Source organism: Cryptomeria japonica, chromosome 1 (genome assembly GCF_030272615.1).
Source record: "Cryptomeria japonica chromosome 1, Sugi_1.0, whole genome shotgun sequence".
Taxonomy (NCBI): domain Eukaryota; kingdom Viridiplantae; phylum Streptophyta; class Pinopsida; order Cupressales; family Cupressaceae; genus Cryptomeria; species Cryptomeria japonica.
In genome coordinates, this window is record NC_081405.1 from 153963749 (window position 1) to 153986549 (window position 22801).

At 35.1% G+C, this 22801-nt stretch overlaps 1 protein-coding gene and 2 non-coding genes across 3 annotated transcripts; 1 reads left to right on the forward strand and 2 right to left on the reverse strand.

The window, feature by feature from the left end:
• The first annotated feature begins 2273 nt into the window (after positions 1–2273).
• On the forward strand, positions 2274–20770 carry LOC131079728 (purple acid phosphatase 2). Its single transcript, XM_058017762.2, has 8 exons — positions 2274–3135; positions 4563–4763; positions 5649–5760; positions 10614–10837; positions 16575–16713; positions 18041–18261; positions 19967–20088; positions 20200–20770. Exons 1-8 carry the CDS (start codon positions 2956–2958, stop codon positions 20393–20395), a joined length of 1395 nt encoding a protein of 464 aa, XP_057873745.1. The 5' UTR covers positions 2274–2955; the 3' UTR covers positions 20396–20770.
• A 736-nt stretch (positions 20771–21506) lies between these two features.
• On the reverse strand, positions 21507–21586 carry LOC131079738 (small nucleolar RNA SNORD25). The gene has a single exon (XR_009114024.1). It is a non-coding gene; the product is annotated as a small nucleolar RNA SNORD25 (small nucleolar RNA).
• A 409-nt stretch (positions 21587–21995) lies between these two features.
• Positions 21996–22075, reverse strand: LOC131079739 (small nucleolar RNA SNORD25). Its single transcript, XR_009114025.2, has one exon. It is a non-coding gene; the product is annotated as a small nucleolar RNA SNORD25 (small nucleolar RNA).
• Positions 22076–22801: the final 726 nt, after the last annotated feature.

The following is a 22801-nucleotide window of genomic DNA, read 5'->3' on the forward strand; positions in this document are numbered from 1 at the left end:
TTGGCCAATTGACCACGGGACTCTAGCGTACCACAGAGACATCTGTGCACTGCGCTAGCATCCCACAAAACAGACAATCTATAGGTGGTTGTTTGTGTGTTATGCCTGCACCCGAAAGAGTTCCTAACACCTCTGTCCATGGCCATCGACGTCGAGATTCATATAGGAGGCTATATATTTCACATTTCTAACCTTTCTTGGGACTTCTTGATCGTTTGGAGATACTTTGAGCTCTGGGCATCCATTTTTCTCTTATCTTGCACATACTTTCTAGCATCTTGAGGGCCACCATTGTTGTAGTCTCTTGAATAGCTCATGGTGTTGTCTTCACAAGTGTTGGAAGGGGAATTCACTTACTTTCCTTGGTTTATTTGCATATTCATAATATTTTATTTCAATCTATCTATTATCTTACTCATGTTACTTTCATCTTTATCGTTCCATTTTCACCATTGCTATAATATGGGTTGTCCGTGGAGGTGGAAACACTGAAACGGGGGTTTGACTAAGACAGACGTCTAAACACAACCCCCAACATTTTCCTTCTTGCTTGTGTGTAGGTTTATAGTTGTGGGAAGGCGATCATCTTGCATGAGGCTTCAATCGTGGACCGATTGTGATTTTCCCTCATTCCTTTTTCTTACTTCATTCTAGTATTTCGTATTTTGTGTTGTTAGCTTAATTTGTCATTTTTTCTGTTTATTTAATAATATAGTCACATCTATCATTCTTGTACGATCTTTGTACCTCATTTGTATAGGACGAAAGCACGTTGTGCTGATGTCCTAGTTCCACGCGCTCGTCCTTGGGATAGAGGCTTAGCAGAGTTGTTCGAGAACTCTATTTGTTAGTCATTTACCTTATTTTATATTTAGTTTTACATTTTCATGCCCTGACTCGCCTTTAGTGCCAGTTTATGTGAGGTAGAGCGAAGGTAGGTTTGTTCCTCGAGGTTCATAACCTTGAGGGTGGTAAATCTCGTCCTCTACACTCTATATATACGTGGGATAATTTGAAATTTGGAAATTATGATAATTTTTCACTAATTAACTTGATTATTTTATTCAACTTCCATGCTTAAGCGAAGTCATTTTTTATTGCATTCAAAATTATTTGAGAATCACCCTCAAGATGGAGATGCTCAATGCCCAAACTACTCGTCAAGTTTACAACGAGTGAAACCGCCATAACTTCAACATCATTATTTGTTCCATCCTCCAATCTCTAGGTGCCTGTAGCTATAGTATTCCCACTCCAATATTGGGCAATGCATCCAACTCTTGAGAATCTGTTGAAGTTGATCTTGATCCATCTCTCCTCTAGCTTCTCCCAAACTACATCCCTCGAACTTGGTGGATTTGGATCAACCCAATTATGCCCATTAACAAACAAATTTACATAGCCATTATTATTAAAATAATAAATATTAAATTACAATCAAAATAAAAGAATATAAATTATGAAGTTCATAATCACATTTTCTAAGTTATTCACATGTCCATAAATTTTTTGAATCAATTAGATGGAGAAAAGGTAATTTCTACTAACATTTTGTTAAAAAAAATTACATCTATTATTAATCAAGACAAATAAAAAAATCATCTATGATTTGTTAAAAAAAGAATTATAAAGAATTACAAAGAACCACTCGCCTATATATATATATATAAAATAGCATTTTGTACGATTTTCAAAATGTGCAAAACACAACGGATTTAAACGAAATTTTCAACATAAAATCTTCATGATCTTCATCCCCATTGCTGTAAAAACGTCGTGTTTTGCACATTTGAGGATTTTTTTATTTTTTTTAAATCAATACCATTTTATGTGTAGATTAGCCTGTTCCATATATATATATATATATATATAACCCTTTTAAAAGGATTTTACATCCTCTCTTTAGTACGCTTGGACCATCTTACATTGATAAATGATTTGCAATGGTTCGTAGATAAGAAACACTCTCAAATAATTATATAGTTCTTTACAAAATCAATAGACTTTTCAAAGGGAAAAAACTTTGTTACATTTGTGGTACTATGACCAAGGTAGACAGCTGTTCATATGAAAAATTGACTCATTGAATGAATGAATGAATGCTTTTAATAAGCCAAACAGTCTATGGGACCCACGGATAGCCAGTAAAGAAGACTATGCAAAAACCAAAGACCAATCTTAAACTGTGTAAAGATCACGGCAATAATACAAAAATTTGGTTCAAAGATGCCACACTGGTAATTGGTGGAAGGTTAGACTTATTAACAAAAATTTGGTTCAAAGATGCCACACTGGTAATTGGTGGACTTATTAATGTTCTCATCCTATCTCACACGTCTCTTGGCTTTTATCTCATTACCCAGTCAAACACATCGATCCCCCAATCCACATGATTTGAGGTTTGCTTGAATATAACTCAATCATTGAACAATGAGCTCAGTTGCAATGAAAACTTGTCTTGTATACTTGACTTACGTTGATATATTCTGTGGGCACATAGTTATCTATTATGTGCACACAAGTCATTGGATTCGTGGCCTTTTTAGATGATGAACCTGGGTGGGTAGCCTACAACTTGCTTCGTTCATGTCTGACCTTTTTAAATTTACAGACTTCACCCAACTTGTCTTCAATAATAAAATGACTCGCTTTAAACTTTTCAGCATGTGAATAGAATAATTTAGCATCTGGAAAAGTCCGAAATCCAGATTCCAAGAGAAGTCAATGCTTTAACACTGAGTAAATTCAAACTAAGAATACCCGTTATGTGTAATCTCCAAGTCAAGGCTATAATTATATAGAATTTGAAAGCATATCCTCACTGCATATTCCAGTTTAGTTGTCATCCTCACCAGATCTTCAGGGACTGGGCAGGTCTCATCTTGCATTTATTAATTGTGGGGAGATGACGGATGTGTGATAAGCAGAGTTTTGTGTATACGATTAGAATGCAACATGGATTCCCAGAGGAAATTTTCAAGTTTATTCGTTTTAGTCGTGTGCTTGAATGCTGTTGTATCATTTGCAGCAGCGGGAGTTACCAGTAGATATGTGAGAAGGCTTGAAGCAACTCTGGATATGCCCATGGACAGTGATGTTTTCAAAGTTCCCGAGGGTTACAATGCTCCTCAACAGGTAACAAATGAGTTGCTATAAAAATTTGGAGTCTAGTTGTAAGATTCTCAATTTTAAAATTCTAGTTTCTTCTATTATGAAAATGAAGATTGCAATCAAATGAACAGGCTGTATCTTGTTGCCTATCAATTTTTTAACATTCTACAAGATTTTCAGTCTGTCAAAGTTTTCGTAGCATGGCTGGTTGCAAGTTGACTCACCCTTTGGCATGGTAAGACATTGACTGGTCCACTTAATGTGACTGTCAAATGTTTAATCCATTGTCAATGTGCACAAATAATGAATCTCCAAAACAAAATCTGTTACAACATTTCTTTAGGCAGAACTTCTATAAACCTGTCAAGTGACCCTTGGTCTATCAGGGGAGTTGTTGAATGGTTCACAAAGAGACGACATCTATGCAGGGATCAGAATGCTCTGTTGATCAGAATTTTTAATTAATTAAAAAAAATTTAAAATGGTTGTATTCTTATTTTATTATTTTTAAATTAATTAACAATTTCAATTCTGATCCCTACATAGATAAAAGTTCATAAAGAGCCGCCTACCAGGGGTAATATCTTGCTTAGTGCAGGTCCCAACAGCATATCCTCTCGAATAATAAATATATATTTTTTTTTTTAAAAATCATTTCCGATCATATTGACATTGTTGTTTGCCATCATGTTTGCCATTCCGGTTTCTAGTTTCTGACCAAAACTACTTTTATTAATAATATACTTAAAAACTCTAAGCTTTGTAATACTAATGAAACTGAAGATGAAAATCGTTTCCTGCGTATTGGTTCAATATAATTTTAAGAATATAGTAGTAAATCTTCTAGTTTATGAAAATCAGGGTTAGTTTGACTTTATTTACAATATGCTAAATCACCCCAAAAAATGTTCTGAGTCATAAATAACATATGATTTTTTACCTAGGTCCAACAGATTTCTGTGTCCGTAAAAATTTCATTAATTCGGTACTCAATGTATGAGGAATATAAACGTGGCGTATCTTACTATGTTCATCTTGACTATTTTAGGAAGCATTAGAACTACAGTTTTTACCCAGTTCCTTGCTGATTACAGCCGTCACAGTTCTGAAGATTTGCAAAAATGTTATAAAGGCTTTCTCTGTCCCTTGGTTCTATTGCACAGAAATATTGTTGTTGTCAATATCTCTTTTGTTTAACACCAAATTTCACAAGATATGCTTGATTTTGAACAATTAAATTAAGTCCACTATCTACATTGTTTACTATGTTAGGAGCAACAAGGGATCAACATTCTATGCAAAGAGTTTGAGAGTTTCTGAGTGCTAACTCTCCGGCAAATGTGAAGGAGAGTTTCTAAAGAATTAAATGCAAGATTCTGATTCTAATCATTCTATTTAGGATTATCTGTTAAAAGGCTTTAATTTTGATCTAATAAATACCTTATTTCCAGGTCCACATCACTCAAGGAGACCTTGTTGGTAAAGCTGTAATTGTATCATGGGTTACACCATCAGAACCTGGATCAAGCACTGTTTTATATGGAACCAAGGAGTACAAGTACAAGAATGCAGCAAATGGTATTGTTACAACTTATAAGTACTACAATTATACATCGGGATATATTCATCATTGCACACTGAAGAACTTAAAGGTATTTATACACCCGAGAGAATTTCCTTTTATTGCACAATACGTCAATATACTGTTCCCTTGCAGGAGAATGTGTAATTTCATTTCTAAAGAGAGAAACTTGCATTGCTAGACTAAAGTAGATTTAAGCCACCTTGTTCAAGTAGCATGGAAAGGTTTTAAAGAAAAAAAATCTGCAATATATTGCCTTCTTATGTAATAATTCATCCTTCATGGGCCTGGGACCAGAAAATTGGCTTTTGATAGTGCAAACTAGTCACACATATGCCAAGAAAGGATAAGTGAATGCATGATCTAACAAATGAAATAATGTGATGTTTTGATGCTGATGATGTGCTGTTGATAGTCTATGACTATGTTAAGGGTCAGCACCCTGGTTAACGCTGCTTTACTAATAAAAAACAAATGAATTAATGAGTTTTGACATATAGAGATGCTTAATCCGTAGTTGCTCAAAATTTATGCAAAGGATTTCACAAGTGGTAATAAACTATAAATACATGCACAAATATGAAAGCTTGCTTATAAAAATGTTAATTAAATTTTATCAAGTTTATCAGGCACCAGACTATGGCCAGAAAGTTTTTATAAAATGATTAAAACATCTGCCACACAGATCTAGGCATCCACAAATTATAGTCAACATTAAACACATGAGAAAAATATAATAATATATTAGAATTATGTGTGTATTCTATTTGTAAAGCAATTATTGATATTGAATCTCAGCTAAAATCTCAAGTCGAGTGTCATCATGACTTTGGTGCCTTAACTTTATAATACAATTTTTTTCAAAGGTAGATTCTAGTTCTGTACTTTTCTTCAAGAATTTTTTCTTCAGTGCAAGGCAATATATTCAATTTTTCTTCATTTCTTCTTATTGCAGTTTGACACAACATATTTTTACAAGATTGGAGAAGGAAACACAACACGTGAATTTTCATTCTCAACTCCTCCAAGACCCGGTCCTGATGCCCCATATACTTTTGGTGTCATTGGTAAGTCCAGCTTGGAATATTATGTATCACTATTCTAATTTGTTTTAGTTTAGTTATAAAGCAACTTTTTTGTTGACATGTCTAACTTACTAAATTTTAGCTGGTTAGATTATGCTTCCTATTCTATGTAGTTTTGATTTGGCTTCCCACCCTCATTCAAATGAAATACTCTTGGCAATAAACTCCAGCTTGTTATAGATAGGGCAGCCATATACGGCCGAAATTATAAATGTATAAAAGAGGTTTCTGTGTAAAGAGAAAAACAAATTCGCATACATCTGTAGCACAATCTGGACAGTAACATTCAATCACAAAAATTCCAGAGTCACTGGATACTTCCCCTGACTTGTTTGGATACATATATTTGTGAATCAGATGGCAAATATGGATAGGATACTGTGGATACAGCATGGATATAATAACCAAACGTTTCCACATACAAGCCTATATTTGGGCTGTATCCAATCACCCTCTGCGGCATCCATAAAGGCTTTATGAAAACATTCAAAATTTGAAAAAAAAAAAAAAATGTATAACACAAAATATGTGTGCGAGCGTGCACACACACACAAAACAAAGTCACAAACTTAATATACAAATAAATAAAAATGTTATAAACAAAAATATAAAAACATCCCATATATGCTTGCTGCTGTTTCTGGATAAGATTGTGTGTGTGTTTACATCAATGTTTTGGATCACATTAGTGATCCATCATCAGGATTTTAGAGGGTGTGATCCAAAATGTTGATGCAAAAACACACACACAATCTTATCCAAAAGCAGCAGCAAGCATATATTATGGATTGTGGAAAACTGATATCTTTAACAACATATATAAATAAATATTTTTTAAATTATGTTCTATACCCTTCAATGTATAAATAATTGAACTGTAAGCATATGCATATTTTACAATTGGCATGTCTGGCTTATTTGTATCTATACCCAATGTCGTATTTGTTTCCATGCAATTCTGCAAAATTCATTATGGCACTGAAAGCAAGTTTTATCCTATGTCTTACAATGAAGCATGCTTATATTTTCAAATATATGTTTGATTGTTCTACAGTACAGAAATACCAAAAATTCTATAAAGCAATACTAATTGGAATGGAAATTTCACAAGGATAAAAATACCTATTTACTGATTTAGCTATCACCTTTGGTTTTAACTCTTTCATACTGCTACAGTAAGAGCTAGTCTAGTTTTGCCCCAACTCCAATTCACTTAAAGGTAATAGTAAATCACGCTCATGATAAAGTGTACAATACCCTTGTTGTGGATATGATTTCCAAGTCATATTGAGGACTAAAAGACTATTACAACCTAATCATAACAACTTGCTATGTTCCACAAGGACACATCCCCTAGGAATTTACACCCTTCCTACACGGTGAGCACAGGGACAGGTAAAAAATTTCCCAAGGAATATTCCCTAAAAAACTGTAAACATTTCTGGTTATGCTGAAAAAATCACAAGGGGCAACTAGAAACGGTAGGGTATGGCTAGTCATCCCTGAGACAGCCAAGAGACACCTAGATGTTCCTTCACCATCCCGAGGATGGCTAACCATCCCCTATGGCCCAACCTACAAAAATTTCAATTGAAAAAGAAAACAGAAAGGGGTGTGGGGTAAGGGCTACATGGATGCCCGTACCCCTTAACAACAACCCTAAACTAAAACAAAGACACAAACACCTAAAAACAAAAAATTTCCTCGTTTTTTCCATTTTTTATAGCAACTGTAAACTTCTTTTGTAGCAACAAAATACTATTGCACAACAACTAAAGACTTGCTGCGCAGCAACTGAAAACTTATTGTATAGCAACAAAAGACTGTTGTGCAGCAACTGAAGATTTTGGGCATTAACTATTGTGCAACATCTAGAGCTTTTGGGTATCAACTATTGTGCAACATCTAAAGATGGGCATTACACTTAGTCATTTGAGTCTTAATCCTTTTTTAAATAATTGTTTATAAAAACATTTGCTCCTTATCTCACCTGTTGTGTGGTCATTAGATTTGCTTTGGTAGATGAAGAAAGCAATTCATAGCAAAGATCCTGATTTGGGATCATATAGGAGCATATCATGCCCATGGTGATGTGACGAAACAGTATGAAAACCTCATTTTATATGGTAGCCCGTGCTTTCAATCCCAAATGGTATGTGCTAATGCCTCAGAGATTTTCTCCTTTTGATGATAGAAGTGGTGAAAGATGGCCCATGAAGGCCCTTAGAGAGATATATAGCAATGAGAAGGCAACTATACTTCAAACACCGTGGCTTTTCTTTTGTCAATCTTTAGGGTCCAACATCTAGAAACCAAAGGTGAGGATAAAGAGGGCTACATAAAATAAATTCAACTTCATTATACTCTATTAGACAATGGAAATGGCATGGCAATGATGGAGGAGAATTAAGGATACTTCCCACTGCCTTCTTTCACAATGTGCTAGTTCCACTATTGTAGAGAAGAACTGATCCACGTACAACTTCATTCAATCAATTAAGAGGAAATAGGCTTAACTCCCAATGAGCTGAGAAGTTGGTGGTCATACATCGTGCTCTAGGACTTCAAGATTGACAAATTCTACATGCATGATGAAATGCTAATTCCAAAAATGCCACACAAATTGATGAGGTATAGAAGGGATTGGTTGGGATTCCATTGGATGAAGGAGTCTTAATATTGGTAGCGACTCAAATTCAAAATTTGATTTTGATTTACATGAAGATGAAGCAGAGAGGCATAGCAACAACAGATTTAATTGTCCACATTTTGTCATTTTGCAGTTGAGACCTTTCAGCCTTTTCGTTTTGTTGTATGTGTATTGAATCTTGATAATGAGAACTCAAATGATTAGACATTGAAAAGTTGTTAATTTGTATGTTGACTCGTGTGAATTCTCAATTCAGCTATAATGTTTCATAATGTAGTTATAAATCAATATGGTGAATGTGTTATTATATGAAAATTTGAAATTTCTTATATTTTTAAATTTTCCCTATTTTTAATTGTTCTCTTGGCATCCCCTAAAAAATGGCCTCCCACAAAAACCATCCCAGATATGCATCTCCATGTACCCTACCATCCCTATCCTGAAAAATCGGTGGAACATAGAAAACAAGTAAACCTCCTCAATAATGGCACAAGGTAAGGAATCAAAGTGTACGTTTGTGATCTAACCCTTTAATTGATCATAGCAACTTCAAGGAAAATCCTACCCAACTAGAACAGTCACAAGCTGAAGTAGTAGCAAGGTATGAAGGCCCTTGTCACCTCCAATCATCTGACAATATGTGACAAATGTTGATAGGTTAGTTGCCCGGAAAAAGGGCACTCATAGAATTGGCCTAACAGAAAACTTTAGTGTTACGTATATAAACAAGCATTAATTGATACCTTCATCAAAATTGCATCATCTTTTAGTGATAATCTACATCAAAGATATTTAGTCTTTAAGATTAAACTTCCATCATAGGAAGTATGATCTTTGCTAATAGGGGATTTTTTATTCAATTATGCAGTTTAGGGTATCTGAAGTCTAATTGGAAGATCAGAAACATCGATTTACACTTTTTGGGGCAATCTACAACTTACTTCATTCTAAATTTATAGGAAGTCTTTTGCAATTCTTCATGCTATAGAGATAATTGTTCAGCAGCTTCTTGGTGATAGTAACCTGATTCCTTACAAGATTGACTGCAAGCTTGCCTTTTTTGTAAGTGTGAACCCAACAAGTTACAAAAACTTGCCAGGCATTTTTCCATTAGTGAACTGTTTATGAAGAATGAATAGTCACTCCACTCTTTGCAGTTTCCATCAGCATAGTGGTGATAGAAACCTGATTTCTTATGATATTGACTGCAAGCTTACCTTTTTTCAAAGTGTCAACCCAACAAGCCACAAAACATTAACAGAATATTTTCTATTCATGAACTGTCTATGAAGAATGAATATTATATGCTTTAAAGTTTCCATCATCATACAATACCTATGGAAAAGCTATGAAATAATGACACCACCCCTTAATGAAGTATATGCTAGTCAAATATTATTCTGAGGAAGATGACTGGCAGCCAAGATGCGTTTCTACTTAAATACCTATTCTCCCACAGAATCGAAGAGCTTTAACACAGAGAGCAACCTCCTCAAGTGCAAAGGGAATGTGAAAACATAAAATATCCATCTAGCATTGCATTGTAATGCCCAATTCCATGCCATTGCCTTCAGTGCATATGATAGTAATGCCTTGTACATGACTCCTCTTCTATTTGGCACTAGTCATAGGAAGAGTTTAGCCTTGAAGCCCTTGCTGATAGATATGCTATGAGTAAGTTAACTGCCTCAGAGATTGCGTGGTAATATTTGATTTCCAAACAGGCATTAGTAAGTTAGCTGCCTTAACATGGTGCTGTTGAAAGCTTCCAGGAAATCAAAATCTAGGAAATCAATTGACCTCATGAATTAATTAAGGCCTCGTCTTAAATGAGAATTGTAAAGTCACGGACCAGCTTGTTCATTAACTCATTATTATCACCTCAATGATAATTTAGAATGCTCTTACCAGTGATGTTACTATATAGAAAGCATGTTCACCTCATTTAAGAAGGGTGCGCCCTTAGTTTTCAGTGTAGGAAAACAACCCAAAAAGATCAGAAACCTTAAACCTTATCTGTCCCTAATATGTCACTTACTGGACCCTGCTGCTATTATTTAAGCTAATTATTATGAAACTGTCATGTTCTTTAATAAGGATCTTATCAACCAGAAACACTTTTTAGCTTTTCCATGAACTTTTTTATAGTTGCAAGTGAAACCTTACAGATAAAGTGTGTATGCAGGGGATCTTGGTCAATCCTTTGACTCAAATAAGACCCTTCAGCATTATTTGAAGTCCAAAGGACAGGCAGTTTTATTCGTAGGAGATCTTTCCTATGCAGACAACTATGAATTTCATGATAATAGGAGATGGGACTCATGGGGAAGATTTGTTGAAAAAAGTGCAGCTTATCAACCCTGGATATGGACAGCAGGAAATCATGAGCTTGATTTTGAACCTGAGATTGTATGTGTACTTCTCTTTAAGCATTACTGTTTTGAGGATAATTAAATGTTTTTAATTTTTATCACAAATTTGCTACTTGAAATTGTGTACACTGCAAAAACCACTACTAACATAATTAAGAAATTAATTTGTAACTTGGTCTAATTGGTTGTGTTCTTTTAGCTTCTTTGGCCCTTATATTTCTCAACTAGAGTCCAAATATTAGTTATTTAAGAAAACTGATGTTTTAAATGGAAAATATGATTTCAGAAGTAAAATAGTATAATAATATTCAACATGTTAGTATTTATTTTTATTAGCAAGGAGCCCTTTTCTGAAAGTTTTAAGTATTTTACTGACAACATCAAAGTCAGATTATACAAGTCACGTAGTTGTAAGGGATTCGAGAGAATAAATAACTTGGAAGACTTCTTATTAAAAAAAATTGATTCCAGAAAATCTATACATCTTCAACCAATGTTACTAAGAATAAAATGCCCCCGACTTTCCCAAAATTGTTTCTAAAACTTCTCCATGTAAATGCTAATCCATTGCCATATGGCAATAATGATAATTTGTAAAGAACCCAACAACATAGGCCGGTAGTCAATAACACAACAAAACTTTAAGAAACAGAAAATTAAAGAGAAAGAATAGCAATGCCAGTAAATACTTTAGACAGATAAATTTTTAAAAATAAATCTTTAAACTCATCAGTGCTCTTGCTACACTTTCCAACAGTCTTGATTTGTAATTTAAATTGCTCAATCACCTGATAATAGAGGAAACCATACATAAAGCATGTATTTCTATATATCCATACTGCACGAACAAGTGGTTTAACTACAAGCAGAAATTTATGAGCTTGAGAAGTTTAGCAGGTCTCAAATTTTCTCCACACAAGAAAATATATAAATGGGGTGTTGATACTTTTTAATTTAAGCATAAAGAGGATTTATATCATTTAGTTCAAAGACCGGTCATTAGACCTTCCCACTCCCCTGGCATACACAGAAGATATGCCCATATATAACCTCACCAATAAAAAACAGAGGAAAATATAACACATACAAGTCCCCATAAAGAATGCTTAACCTGCAGCAAGTCCTCGAATAGCATTCATGAACTCAAATTTTTCTTTTGTTCCAACAGAGACTTTATTCGCTAGGACGGTGGACAAGATTTGAAGTTATCTCCTAGGGTTCTATTCTTGTTGTAGTATGTCCCTCTGAATAAAATAAGAAAGACAACGGTAAGAGTGGGCAATCAATTCTCTCCCCTTAGAGTGTGTTTTCAAAAGCTTCAAAGAAATATTTCCACCATTCCCTCTTCCACAAAAATGCAAAGACAGAATGACAAACTAAAAATCTATCATGTAAGCTGCTACATAATATTTGGAAAAAAAATGTAAAAAACATATCGTCCCATCTAAACCTTTAACATGATGTATGTCTACCCATTCCTTAGAGAAATGGACTTAACAAATTGTTTCATTTAGTTTAGGTAACCACTGTTGGAACTCTCCTTGCATTCCAAACCAAACCGTGAAAAATTACAGCCCCAAATTGTAATTTTCCATTATTATAGAGTGATGAACTTCTCTAATATGACAATCCTGTGAATCACATTATGAAGAGTCAAGGGCATGCCTCTCGTAAAGTGAAAGACATCGATGCCCACACAACTGACTACCTGTATATCAATACCCATACCCTCATGCCGGTATAGAAAAGATTCAATTTCAGGGTTTCTTTTTTCATTCATGTATTCCAAATGGCAAACATGCAAGCTATCATAGCACCAATGACCAACAATGGGCATTTGGCCCTGCTTTTATGGATCTTTTTTAAACTCTTCTTGGTCTCTATCTGAGCATCTGCAGCCTTGGTAACTGCATCTAATTTCCATGGGTGTATAAATTACATGGATGTTAGGCATGAAAATAATTCTGGCTTTCAAACTTATCTCTTTCTGTGAATCAGATGGACCTCACCAACTAGGCAACAATCTTCATGAACTACAGACCATTTATTTCTTCCTAAGATTTGTTACTGCATTAAATACTTCTCAGAACTTTAGTTCCTGATCTGTAATATCCAGTGCATACGAACTTCTACATTCTTAGATTCTGAGCTTTCTCTCTGCTCCTGCCAATGGTTCAAGACTTTGTTTTGCTTATTATATGTATGTTATGTGGTTTTCTGAACTTAATTCCTGTTTTAAGGCTAACATATGTATATATATGTTTAAGATTTTTATATGTTTATTGTATATGGGGGTACCCAAACACATAGTTAATTATATGCTGTTATGTGTTTGAACTTAATTTCCGTTTTTAGGCTAAAAGTTATGAATACATATATATGATTTGTATATGTTTTTATATATGGACGTACCCAAAACATGCATAATCCCCCCCAAAAAATTGCCATACCAGCATACCAAACTGGAACCAGTAACTGAGACGAAAACCCCATTAGTAGTCATCAAGAAATTTTACTAGTCCTTTAATAACTAGTTTCCAAGGCACACTCAACAGAGCAGGAAGTAAATTGAAAGGTTTAACATCATAGACTTAAGCACTGCAATCCTTTCAAGTTTCAACACAGAACTCTATTTCAGGCTTGCACTTTGGGTTCTGCCTTGAGAAGGGGTTATGCCATTAATACTCCCAAGTAGCATAAAGAAGAATTCCCATCCATCCTTGGAATGTGCAAGAATGTATATAATCAATGCACAATTTGACTTGTACAAATTAATTTTTGCACCTCGCAGATATGAAAATGGTTAGAGCATGGTGCTATGTTTAAGTCTCTTCCAGTCAAGTGCCACTTGAAAGTATAATATTATTTAAAACAGCTGAGATTAACCACAAGAATATCAACAATATTTCTAAAAGCGATTACAACTTAGATGGCACTCCACACTTATCAGAGTGTCCAAATTCAAAGTTTGGTTGTGAAGAATTTCGACAAGCAAGTGTGCACCTGTTGGACAAGGTCGGGCAATCACAGTGACACAAGGATTGCAACTAATCACAGAAGCAATCATCCCAACCCTGCCAATGGTAAGATTCAACAGTATCACCTCTACATATTGTACAGAAAAGGTTTGCCTTACCTGATTGCATATTAGATTAAATAATTTTTAGTGCATCTCATAAGGTATCAAAGGTTGTCTTCTGCCATTTGATACAATAATGGCGATTAAGGCAAACCTTGTTTTATCGCTCCTAGAGTGACAAAATAATGAGATGGGGACCCATTCACCATAACTTTGTCATTAGTTCTGCAAAAACTAGAGTAGAGAATTAAACTGTGAATAAAAATCATATCCCAAATGATCATAGGTGTAATATAAAATCAATCTTTAAACACAGTTAGTTGGCATGAAGAGAGGAATAAATTGTCTCCATGACAACAGTAAAGCTATTATTAACTTTCCAGCCTGGCACACACAATTTAATTTTTAAGAAGCCTTTCCATCAAGCCTCTTAGAAATTACTTTCACAAAAAATTGTAGCTGATTATATGCAGAGAAGCCACCAATTCATTATGTATTCCAGGTTCCCTTCATCAAGCACCCAAGCAACAAAAGTAGATTTGATTGCCAAAAGTACTCTGCCTGTAATCTAAACTTTCCTTATCACCTGGGACAAGATACTTGCCAGTAAATCTATTTCAATTTGGCGCTGAAGCCTTTTCGTCATACACATTAATAACAGCTTTGAACTCTCAAGAGTCCTTATTACCTGGTCCCTTCCTACGTCATATTTTGTGGAGTCCGGTATTACTCATAATCCTGTCTTATTGAAACTTGGCTTACTTTTAGAAAATGCTTGAAATAATGAAACACATTCTCTGCCTTCCTGTCCTATATAAGTTTGCTTCATGCATTGACTTTATCATAATATTCTTCAACTTTAAGCTCATCCAACTACAGATGGATAATCCTGATCTTTCTTATATCCAGCATCCACCACCCTGTAAAGGTGACTAATTAAAGATGTTTTGGATCATCAATCGAGCTTTTCCTCCAACAAATATGGCAGAGAAATGAACCTGTCTGCAAAGGTTTGGCCTTATTCTTGATAGACTTGAAAATTAAGAACTTTCTTATCTAAAGGGGAACTTGATTCCTGGTGTCAAATGTCTCATCCCACCACTGGTGACACAGCATATAATGATCAATTCCTGGTATCAAATGTCTTATCCCACCACTGGTGACACAGCATATAATGATCACTACGACAAATTATCAAACCCAAAAGTAACGGTATGTTATTGATTGCAAGAACAAAAACTGTATAAAGGATAAATATCATCCAAAATCACCTATAGGGTCAGTCCTTTAAGCATGAGTCTTAAACAAATCAACCAAATAAGTCCAACGAGCCTCCTTTAAATTCATCAACCAGTTTGTTGTTTATCTAGGTCTGCTGCATGGGACCATTGCTTGTAACTTCCATCAATTTGTCCACATCTTGGCATAAGCAGATCAAATGTTATGTCCATTTTTCTTTGGTGAAGACATTAAATATTTTCAGTTATGAACTCTTGGAGGGAGATGACAAAATATAATTGATGAAATTGACCTTTTGAGGAATTGGAGGCTTTGTACGGATATAGGAATAAAGACATGCTCTGGGTAGTTTGACGTACAGTAAGCAGACAGGGCTGATGCCATGAGTAGAACTGATGCCTCAGTTTAATGTATTGAACACCCATGGTGCTAAGTGCTGTAAAAGGACCTCAGAGAGTGTAAAATTGATTGCCTAACATGGATAGAACAGATTCAGAGGAAAGTTTTGTGGAGAATTGTGTCATTTGGGTGAACTAATGGTTGGATTCCTCATGTAAATGTCAATCGTTCAGAGGCGAATCAAACCCTCAATCTTAGCTCACCCTGTGCTGAATAGACAACAGTTAAGGTGGATTAATGATGTGAGTTTCAATAGAAATCTGCAGTGAAAATGAAATGATATACTCGGTTAAAAATTTGTGCAGTACTTATGATTACTTTATACATGATATGATGATGGTTTTATGCTGTGTTAATTGTGGTGAAAATCAAGTGACGGATTCATAATCCCTTCTTGTATAGACAATCATTTAGTTTAGGATCGTATCTGCTAAATGTTAAGCAGTAGATGCTTCTGTAAGTGTTATTGGCTTCTTGATTGGTTAATGGAAAAGAGCTAAGGCCTCAATTACAGGTTAACCTCCAAGACCTTGAAATAGCTGGAGATGCATTTTCAAGATACCTGGTTAGAACCCATCTAGAAATCACATAATAATTCAGTTGCGTGTGTAATGAAGGGAAACTGAAATCCAGTTTGGCTAATGTAAGAGCTAGAGGCTTCCAACGTTTTTTCATAAGAACCCTCATCTGGAAAGCCAATTCGAAATCAATGCATACTAAGTGCAACACATTAATATCCATGGAGAAAGAGTTGCATGTGATCGGAAAACAGTTTATGGTGCATGAATTGTATTAGCTGCTCTACATTTAAGAAACAAACAAAGGGCTTATAAAGTAGTTTTATTGTCTGCACATGTTACACAAAAAAATATATCCTTCTCTCTGGGGGATGTCATGGAAAAGAAAGATTCTGCTTCCCAATTTTCCTTGTGATCTTCATCCTGTTAAAACATTGATACTTAAATGTGTACATATACTAGTTTGAAATCAGTGCCATGAATAAAGTATTGTAAATAGTGAAACGATTTTCTTTTCATTTGATTTTATTTTTATGCAGGGGGAAACACAGCCCTTTAAACCATACAAGCATCGATACCATGTTCCATATCGTGCTTCAAACAGTACAGCTCCATTTTGGTATTCAATTAAGCGTGCATCAGCATACATCATTGTTCTCTCCTCATATTCGGCCTATGGTGAGTTTTTCAACATGATCAACTTCTTTGTGTACTGGATATAAAAGTAAAATCTTATTCAAGCTTCTAAAATTTAATTGCATCTGTACTAAAGTAAGCTATTCTAAGTAGAAGCAAAAATAAATAATACAGCGAATACAATAGAGTTGCAGTTCCACATTACGCAGATACAAAAATAGACAACTCACAGACAGAATGACAATTAAGTTCAACAAGAGAAATTATAATCATCCATGCAATGTAGCGAGAATGTTGGTCTCATGAAGTCTTTACACACTGTCCCATTTCTCTTATGTGGTCTGAGATAAATCAAATCTTTTACACCTCTTTCACTTGTGATACTCTGCTTCTTGATTTGGATTATTTGCATTCAATAATGCCTCACTGTATTTGCTAATTACCCATATCTCCTAATGCCAATCCAAATTTTGCATTCTTGACACTAATTCCCAAGAGTTTGATAAGGTAGATGCTCACCAAACAAGTAACAACATGCATAGGATTCCCTAAATTTTTTCAGTGCCAAAACAATAGTGGTACATATGGATTGTTAAAATGAGCTTGGCAGAAACTATCACAGTTCACCAAATAAGGTGACCCATTCCTGCTAGAATTTAGAGTTACGCTTCAAATGGGCATACAAATGTAACCTCAAGACCAGTGAAGTTGATGGCCTTCTCAGAAACCATAAACCTATGCACCTTCAACACAGGTCCCTGCAATACCTTAAGGCAAATTTATTCTGCATTTAATCCATGCTATTAATTTTAGTGGTTCTGTTTTGGGAGGCTTCCACAAGCCTAGACCGGTTATGACAGAAGGCTAGGTCTAAGACACCAAAGAGCTCTTTTGTTTTATCGGCTTCTGCAACCATGCAAATTCTGGGAGTGCTCTCAAAGGCCTTTTTTAGGGTTGTTTTTATATATTAATCATTAAGTATCATGGCAGTAAAAAGTAATGGCTGTGGGATTCTCCAATAATCTTTCATGGGAAAGGCACGCCACCTATCTCTGATGAATGGAGTTTTATTTTGTATATACTTGTCCTTTCTTAATATATATAATATTTTTCCTTATGATAACTTCGCAACAAACCAATATTCTCCTTTGATAAGATGCCCAATTCCAACGACTACATGGCTGTCACTAAACTACAGTGGCCAAAAACTATATTCCTGACAATGACCGTAATAATTCAAAGACATCTATAACTATAGTTTTAATTGCACTAGTTAAGTTAATTAGTTACTCCTGAGAATTAAAGACGTGACTCTGTTAAATTTGATCTGCTCTCCAAGGTATAACAAAATTGTTCAACCAATGTGCAGGAAAGTATACTCCCCAATATAAGTGGCTTGAGAAGGAATTTTCAAAAGTTGACAGGAAGGAAACTCCATGGTTGATTGTGCTCATGCATACTCCATGGTACAACAGCAACAACTACCACTTCATGGAAGGGGAGACTATGAGAGTACAGTATGAATCATGGTTTATAAAATACAAGGTTGACATTGTCTTTGCCGGCCATGTTCATGCTTATGAAAGATCTGTAAGTTCAAAATATTGTGCATTTTCCAATTGAATTTCATTTTCAAGATTTTTTATGTCCTTTCTATTAACTATAAAGTATACATTCATACTATTTTTTCAAGCAATCATTTTCTTTACATAAATGGAATGACGTCCCTCAAATCCTAAACTAGGTTATCAAAGGATTAAGAGTAAGATAATAGCAAGTAAAATCTTTTTTGTAGTCCTGGAATGTAGTGGACCGTGGAAGGAGGCTGCCTGCAGTTTCTAGCAGGTATTCTGAGAAACGTTCAAGCCTTATGCATGAGGAATAGTTAAGTGAGTGGTCTTTTTAAATTTTCTCAGCATTATCTACTGAGAAAATTTATGATCTTTTTGCAAGAAACTCCCTGTAAATTCCACTTGGGATCAACAAGCAAGATGCAATCTCTCACTGCAGTTTCCTCACAAACGCTCCAGCCGAAAATGTTGCCACTCTTTTTCGTCTTTTGGAGAATCTATGTTTACCTGTATTTGCAACTGGCAGACTTCAAGGGGCCGGCTCTGCAGTGAAATAAAAACGATAGCCTCTCCATTTGTCACTAAGCTGTCATATAGCTACTTGGCTAGAAACACATTTCTAGGTTTCTTAAAAATTCTCGTCTCAGAAATAAAACTACTGAATTTTGATGACATTTTTAGAAAAAGTTCTTGGAAGTTGTCTGCACTGAAAGTATTTCTAATAGGGTAGAGATCCATTTCTAGGTTTCTGAGACATTCTCTTATCTCAGAAATAAGACTCATGAAATTTGCAAACATTTTCAGAAGCTTCCAGCCAGTTTTCAAGAATTCTTGGAAGTTTTCTTGACTGGAACTGAGCTTTCCAATGCATTCCTTAAATTTTCGATACTGTTCCAACTTCTAAAACTTCCATTTGGTTTGAAATAGCAATCCCAAGAGTTCCTATTTCCTAGATCATTTTCTTCTTAAGTCTACCCCAAAGTTACAGCATTTTCTAGTATAGATGAGAGATATCAGTCTCAAGCTATTAAGAATTATTTTACTTAGAAAAGTTATCCTTTTGGTAATACACTTGTTTTACTTTTGTATGTAACTTTTAAAATTACTTTTTTCTCCAATCCAAACTATTACTTCTTTTTATAAGTGTGTGCTTTGTTCTCCTCCATGAAAAGCAATGAACTAGAACTCAGACGTAGGACCTCCCATTGGCATGCTGGGGCACTCTACCTCTAACCTACCGACCCCTCATAGATTCTGTTTTTGCCTTGAGTGTGGATTGACATTCCAGCACAGCTTTCCAAAATACATACACCAGCTTGAACTCATTTGGCTTTGCTATAAAACCATGATGAAAAGCATGTATGAGCTAGGACTCAAACCTGCAGCCTTTGATTGGCATGCTGAAGTGCTCTAGGATTGAACCTCACATGGTTTCTGTTTTTGCCTTAAGTATGGATTAATCTTAAGGGATACCCCAGCCTTATTCTGATCATTTTCCAAGATTACGAAGATAACAATGTGCGCGTATTTTTTAATTTAAGATTCTATTACATATTAAATTAAACATTGTGTATTTGATATTCTATCTGATATAAACAAAGTTAATCCACCATTGAAACTCATGATCCGTTAATTAGGCCTGTGGATAACTATTGTGTTAATTAGTAGCAAACCAACAAAGCTCTTTGACCTTAAGTAGCAATTCAAACTGTTTGTCACTGCAGAAACGCATATCAAATGTGGCTTACAACGTAGTGAATGGGAAGTGCACACCAGTGCTTGATCCATCTTCTCCTGTTTACATTACCATTGGTGATGGTGGAAATCTAGAAGGCCTTGCAGCTAAGTAAGTTGAAATTTGAACATCATTTCTCTCGCTCTTGTTCTTTTTTTGCATTAGGAATCAAATGGGTGCATTTACCTGAAGCCTGTGAATATCAAATGTTTGGGGCTGCAGTTTTACAGAACCACAACCGCATTATTCAGAATTTAGAGAAGCAAGCTTTGGGCATGCAGTTCTTGAAATAAAAAACAAGACACATGCTTACTACAATTGGCATCGTAATCAAGATGGAGAAGCTGTAGCTGCTGATTCCCAATGGTTTTATAACAGATATTGGTATCCCCAAGAAGAACCTACAATGGAAACATGAAGCTGTAAATTTCATAGCCACGTTAGGTGAAGATAGTGAGGTCATACATTCTAAAGTTGTGGATTTTAGTTTAGGGCATATCTTCCTTTTGTTGCAAGCCTTAGCGTATTGTCATGATAATTCGTTGAATAATAGGCATGTCAGAGATCCCATCTATGAGGACTGGTGATGCATCAGATAGTGCATTCTAATAAAGGTAAGAACGAGGGCTGCAAATCCAATTGTTGGAACTCTCATAAAGAATTAAGTCGGTCTCTTGTTCATTGGCATGCAAATTGTCCTTGCAATGCAGACGTTCAGGTATCTATCTTGGAATTTAGATAAAATGCTGCTTAAACAGAAAAAAATATGTGAATCTCGTATTTTTCAGAAGTATATCCTCTGTGGTTAAATGTCTAGAAAGTTATTATATTGATTGTTAATTGTTATAAATTATACTGTTCCATATAGCGTAACTGGTTTCAATATGGCAAGACTATGAAAAAAAACTCATTCCATATAGTGGAACTGGTTTCAATACGACAGAAATGGAAAATATCTCGTTCCATATAGCAGAGAAAACTGTTTCCAATAATCAAAGCTTAAAGAAGCAATAGCTGCATCATTCTGGATTTTTTTTTTAAAACTACTGAGGCAGTACCATTCAAGCATAATAAACACAATTAACAATGAGCAACAGGAAGACGATGTGAGAATAGCTCAGTCCGAGTTAACAATGTATTAATCACCAAACCATTTGCTCACTACCCAGGACATATTAATAACTTGTATAAACACAAAAGTACATATAAAAAATAATTGCATAAAAATGAAAATAAATGAGGCTACAAAGTATTGCAAATAAAGTACAATTCAGAATGTATGGCCCAGATTCAAATCCCGCCGCAATAAGGTACGATGAAGTCCACAGCTGCATGCTACTCCTAATAAGGCCCCTGGTCTAAAAGGAGAATAACAGAAAAAGGTTGCAATTGTGATAATGACTAATGAGCAATTTTGCATAAGAATAAGCCATCAAAAAACCACATTACTTCGTTTGCGAATCCCAAATGATGCTATAATAATCGTATTGGACCGTACATGCATTAGATGGCACGGATGTTAAAGCATGGGCAACTCAGTCCCTTAGATGTTCTTTGATGCGATCATTTTCGCATTCATCGAGAAGATTATTTGGTCATCATCGCTGCCCATCCATAGAAACCCTAAAACACTTAAGCTTCCAATATCAAAACAGGTTTACAAACAATTTCACCCTGGGGACATATAAACCCTAAAAGATTTCTCCTTCCACGAATGAAGAGAAAACAAACCAAATTGAATAGCAGTTGGGAAGATACAAGTAGTCAATAATTCATAAGTGCAGAGCAGATAAAATTTGCAGAAAATGCTGCACATTTCCTGGCGTCTCATTTTTTTAACCTGAACTTTTACCGACATTCTACAAGAGGAATTGGAAAAATGGGTTTCGAAAGAAGAAAATTTATTTATCAATGACACATCAAATTCCCAAAAAGGTATATTAGGGCGAATCCCAAATGATGCTATAATAATCGTATTGGACCGTACATGCATTAGATGGCACGGATGTTAACGCATGGGCAACCCAGTCCCTTGGATGTTCTTTGATGCGATCATTTTCGCATTCATCGAGAAGATTATTTGGTCATCATCGCTGCCCATCCATAGAAACCCTAAAACACTTTGCTTCCAATATCAAAACAGGTTTACAAACATCGCCCTGGGGACATATAAACCCTAAAAGATTTCTCCTTCCACGAATGAAGAGAAAACAAAACAAATTGAATAGCAGTTGGGAAGATACGAGTAGTCAATAATTCATAAGTGCAGAGCAAAAAAAATTTGCAGAAAATGCTGCACATTTCCTGGCGTCTCATTTTCTTAACCTGAACTTTTACCGACATTCTACAAGAGAAATTGGGAAAATAGGTCTCGAAGGAAGAAAATTTATTTATCAATGACATATCAACTTCCAAAAAAGGTACATTAGTGCCAACATTTCATGGAGATAAAACTTGAGAACCAATTTTATCAACTTCTTTATGAGAGAGAATGTTGGAGGAGGTCAAAAGAGGTTTGGGAAGAGAGAGTTTGCACTTATTAAATATCAATTGTTTGCATAGAAATGACTTGAATCAAATGTTAAAGCAACTTCTAGTCCTGCTCTCGAAGAGATTTCAGCTTTAGGCTGGTAGATAAAAAATCTTCTATAAAAAATAATTCTCTTTTTAATTTTAAAAAAGAGAATTATTTTTTATAGAAGATTTTAAATCTACCTGCGTCAAGCTGAAATCTCTTCAAGAGTCAAGGACTAGAAGTTGCTTTAACATTTAGTTCAAGTCATTTCTATGCAAACAATTGATAAAGTTTAATCTATTTAAATTG

What these genes read in the sequence shown, in the direction of transcription:
- LOC131079728 (XM_058017762.2), top strand. Translation starts at nt 2,956, where the DNA reads ATGGATTCCCAGAGGAAATTTTCAAGTTTATTCGTTTTAGTCGTGTGC. An exon ending in ATATACTTTTGGTGTCATTG is followed by an intron (nt 5,761 to 10,613) that starts GTAAGTCCAGCT and finishes GTGTGTATGCAG; the next exon opens with GGGATCTTGGTCAATCCTTT. An exon ending in CTAGAAGGCCTTGCAGCTAA is followed by an intron (nt 20,089 to 20,199) that starts GTAAGTTGAAAT and finishes TTGGGGCTGCAG; the next exon opens with TTTTACAGAACCACAACCGC.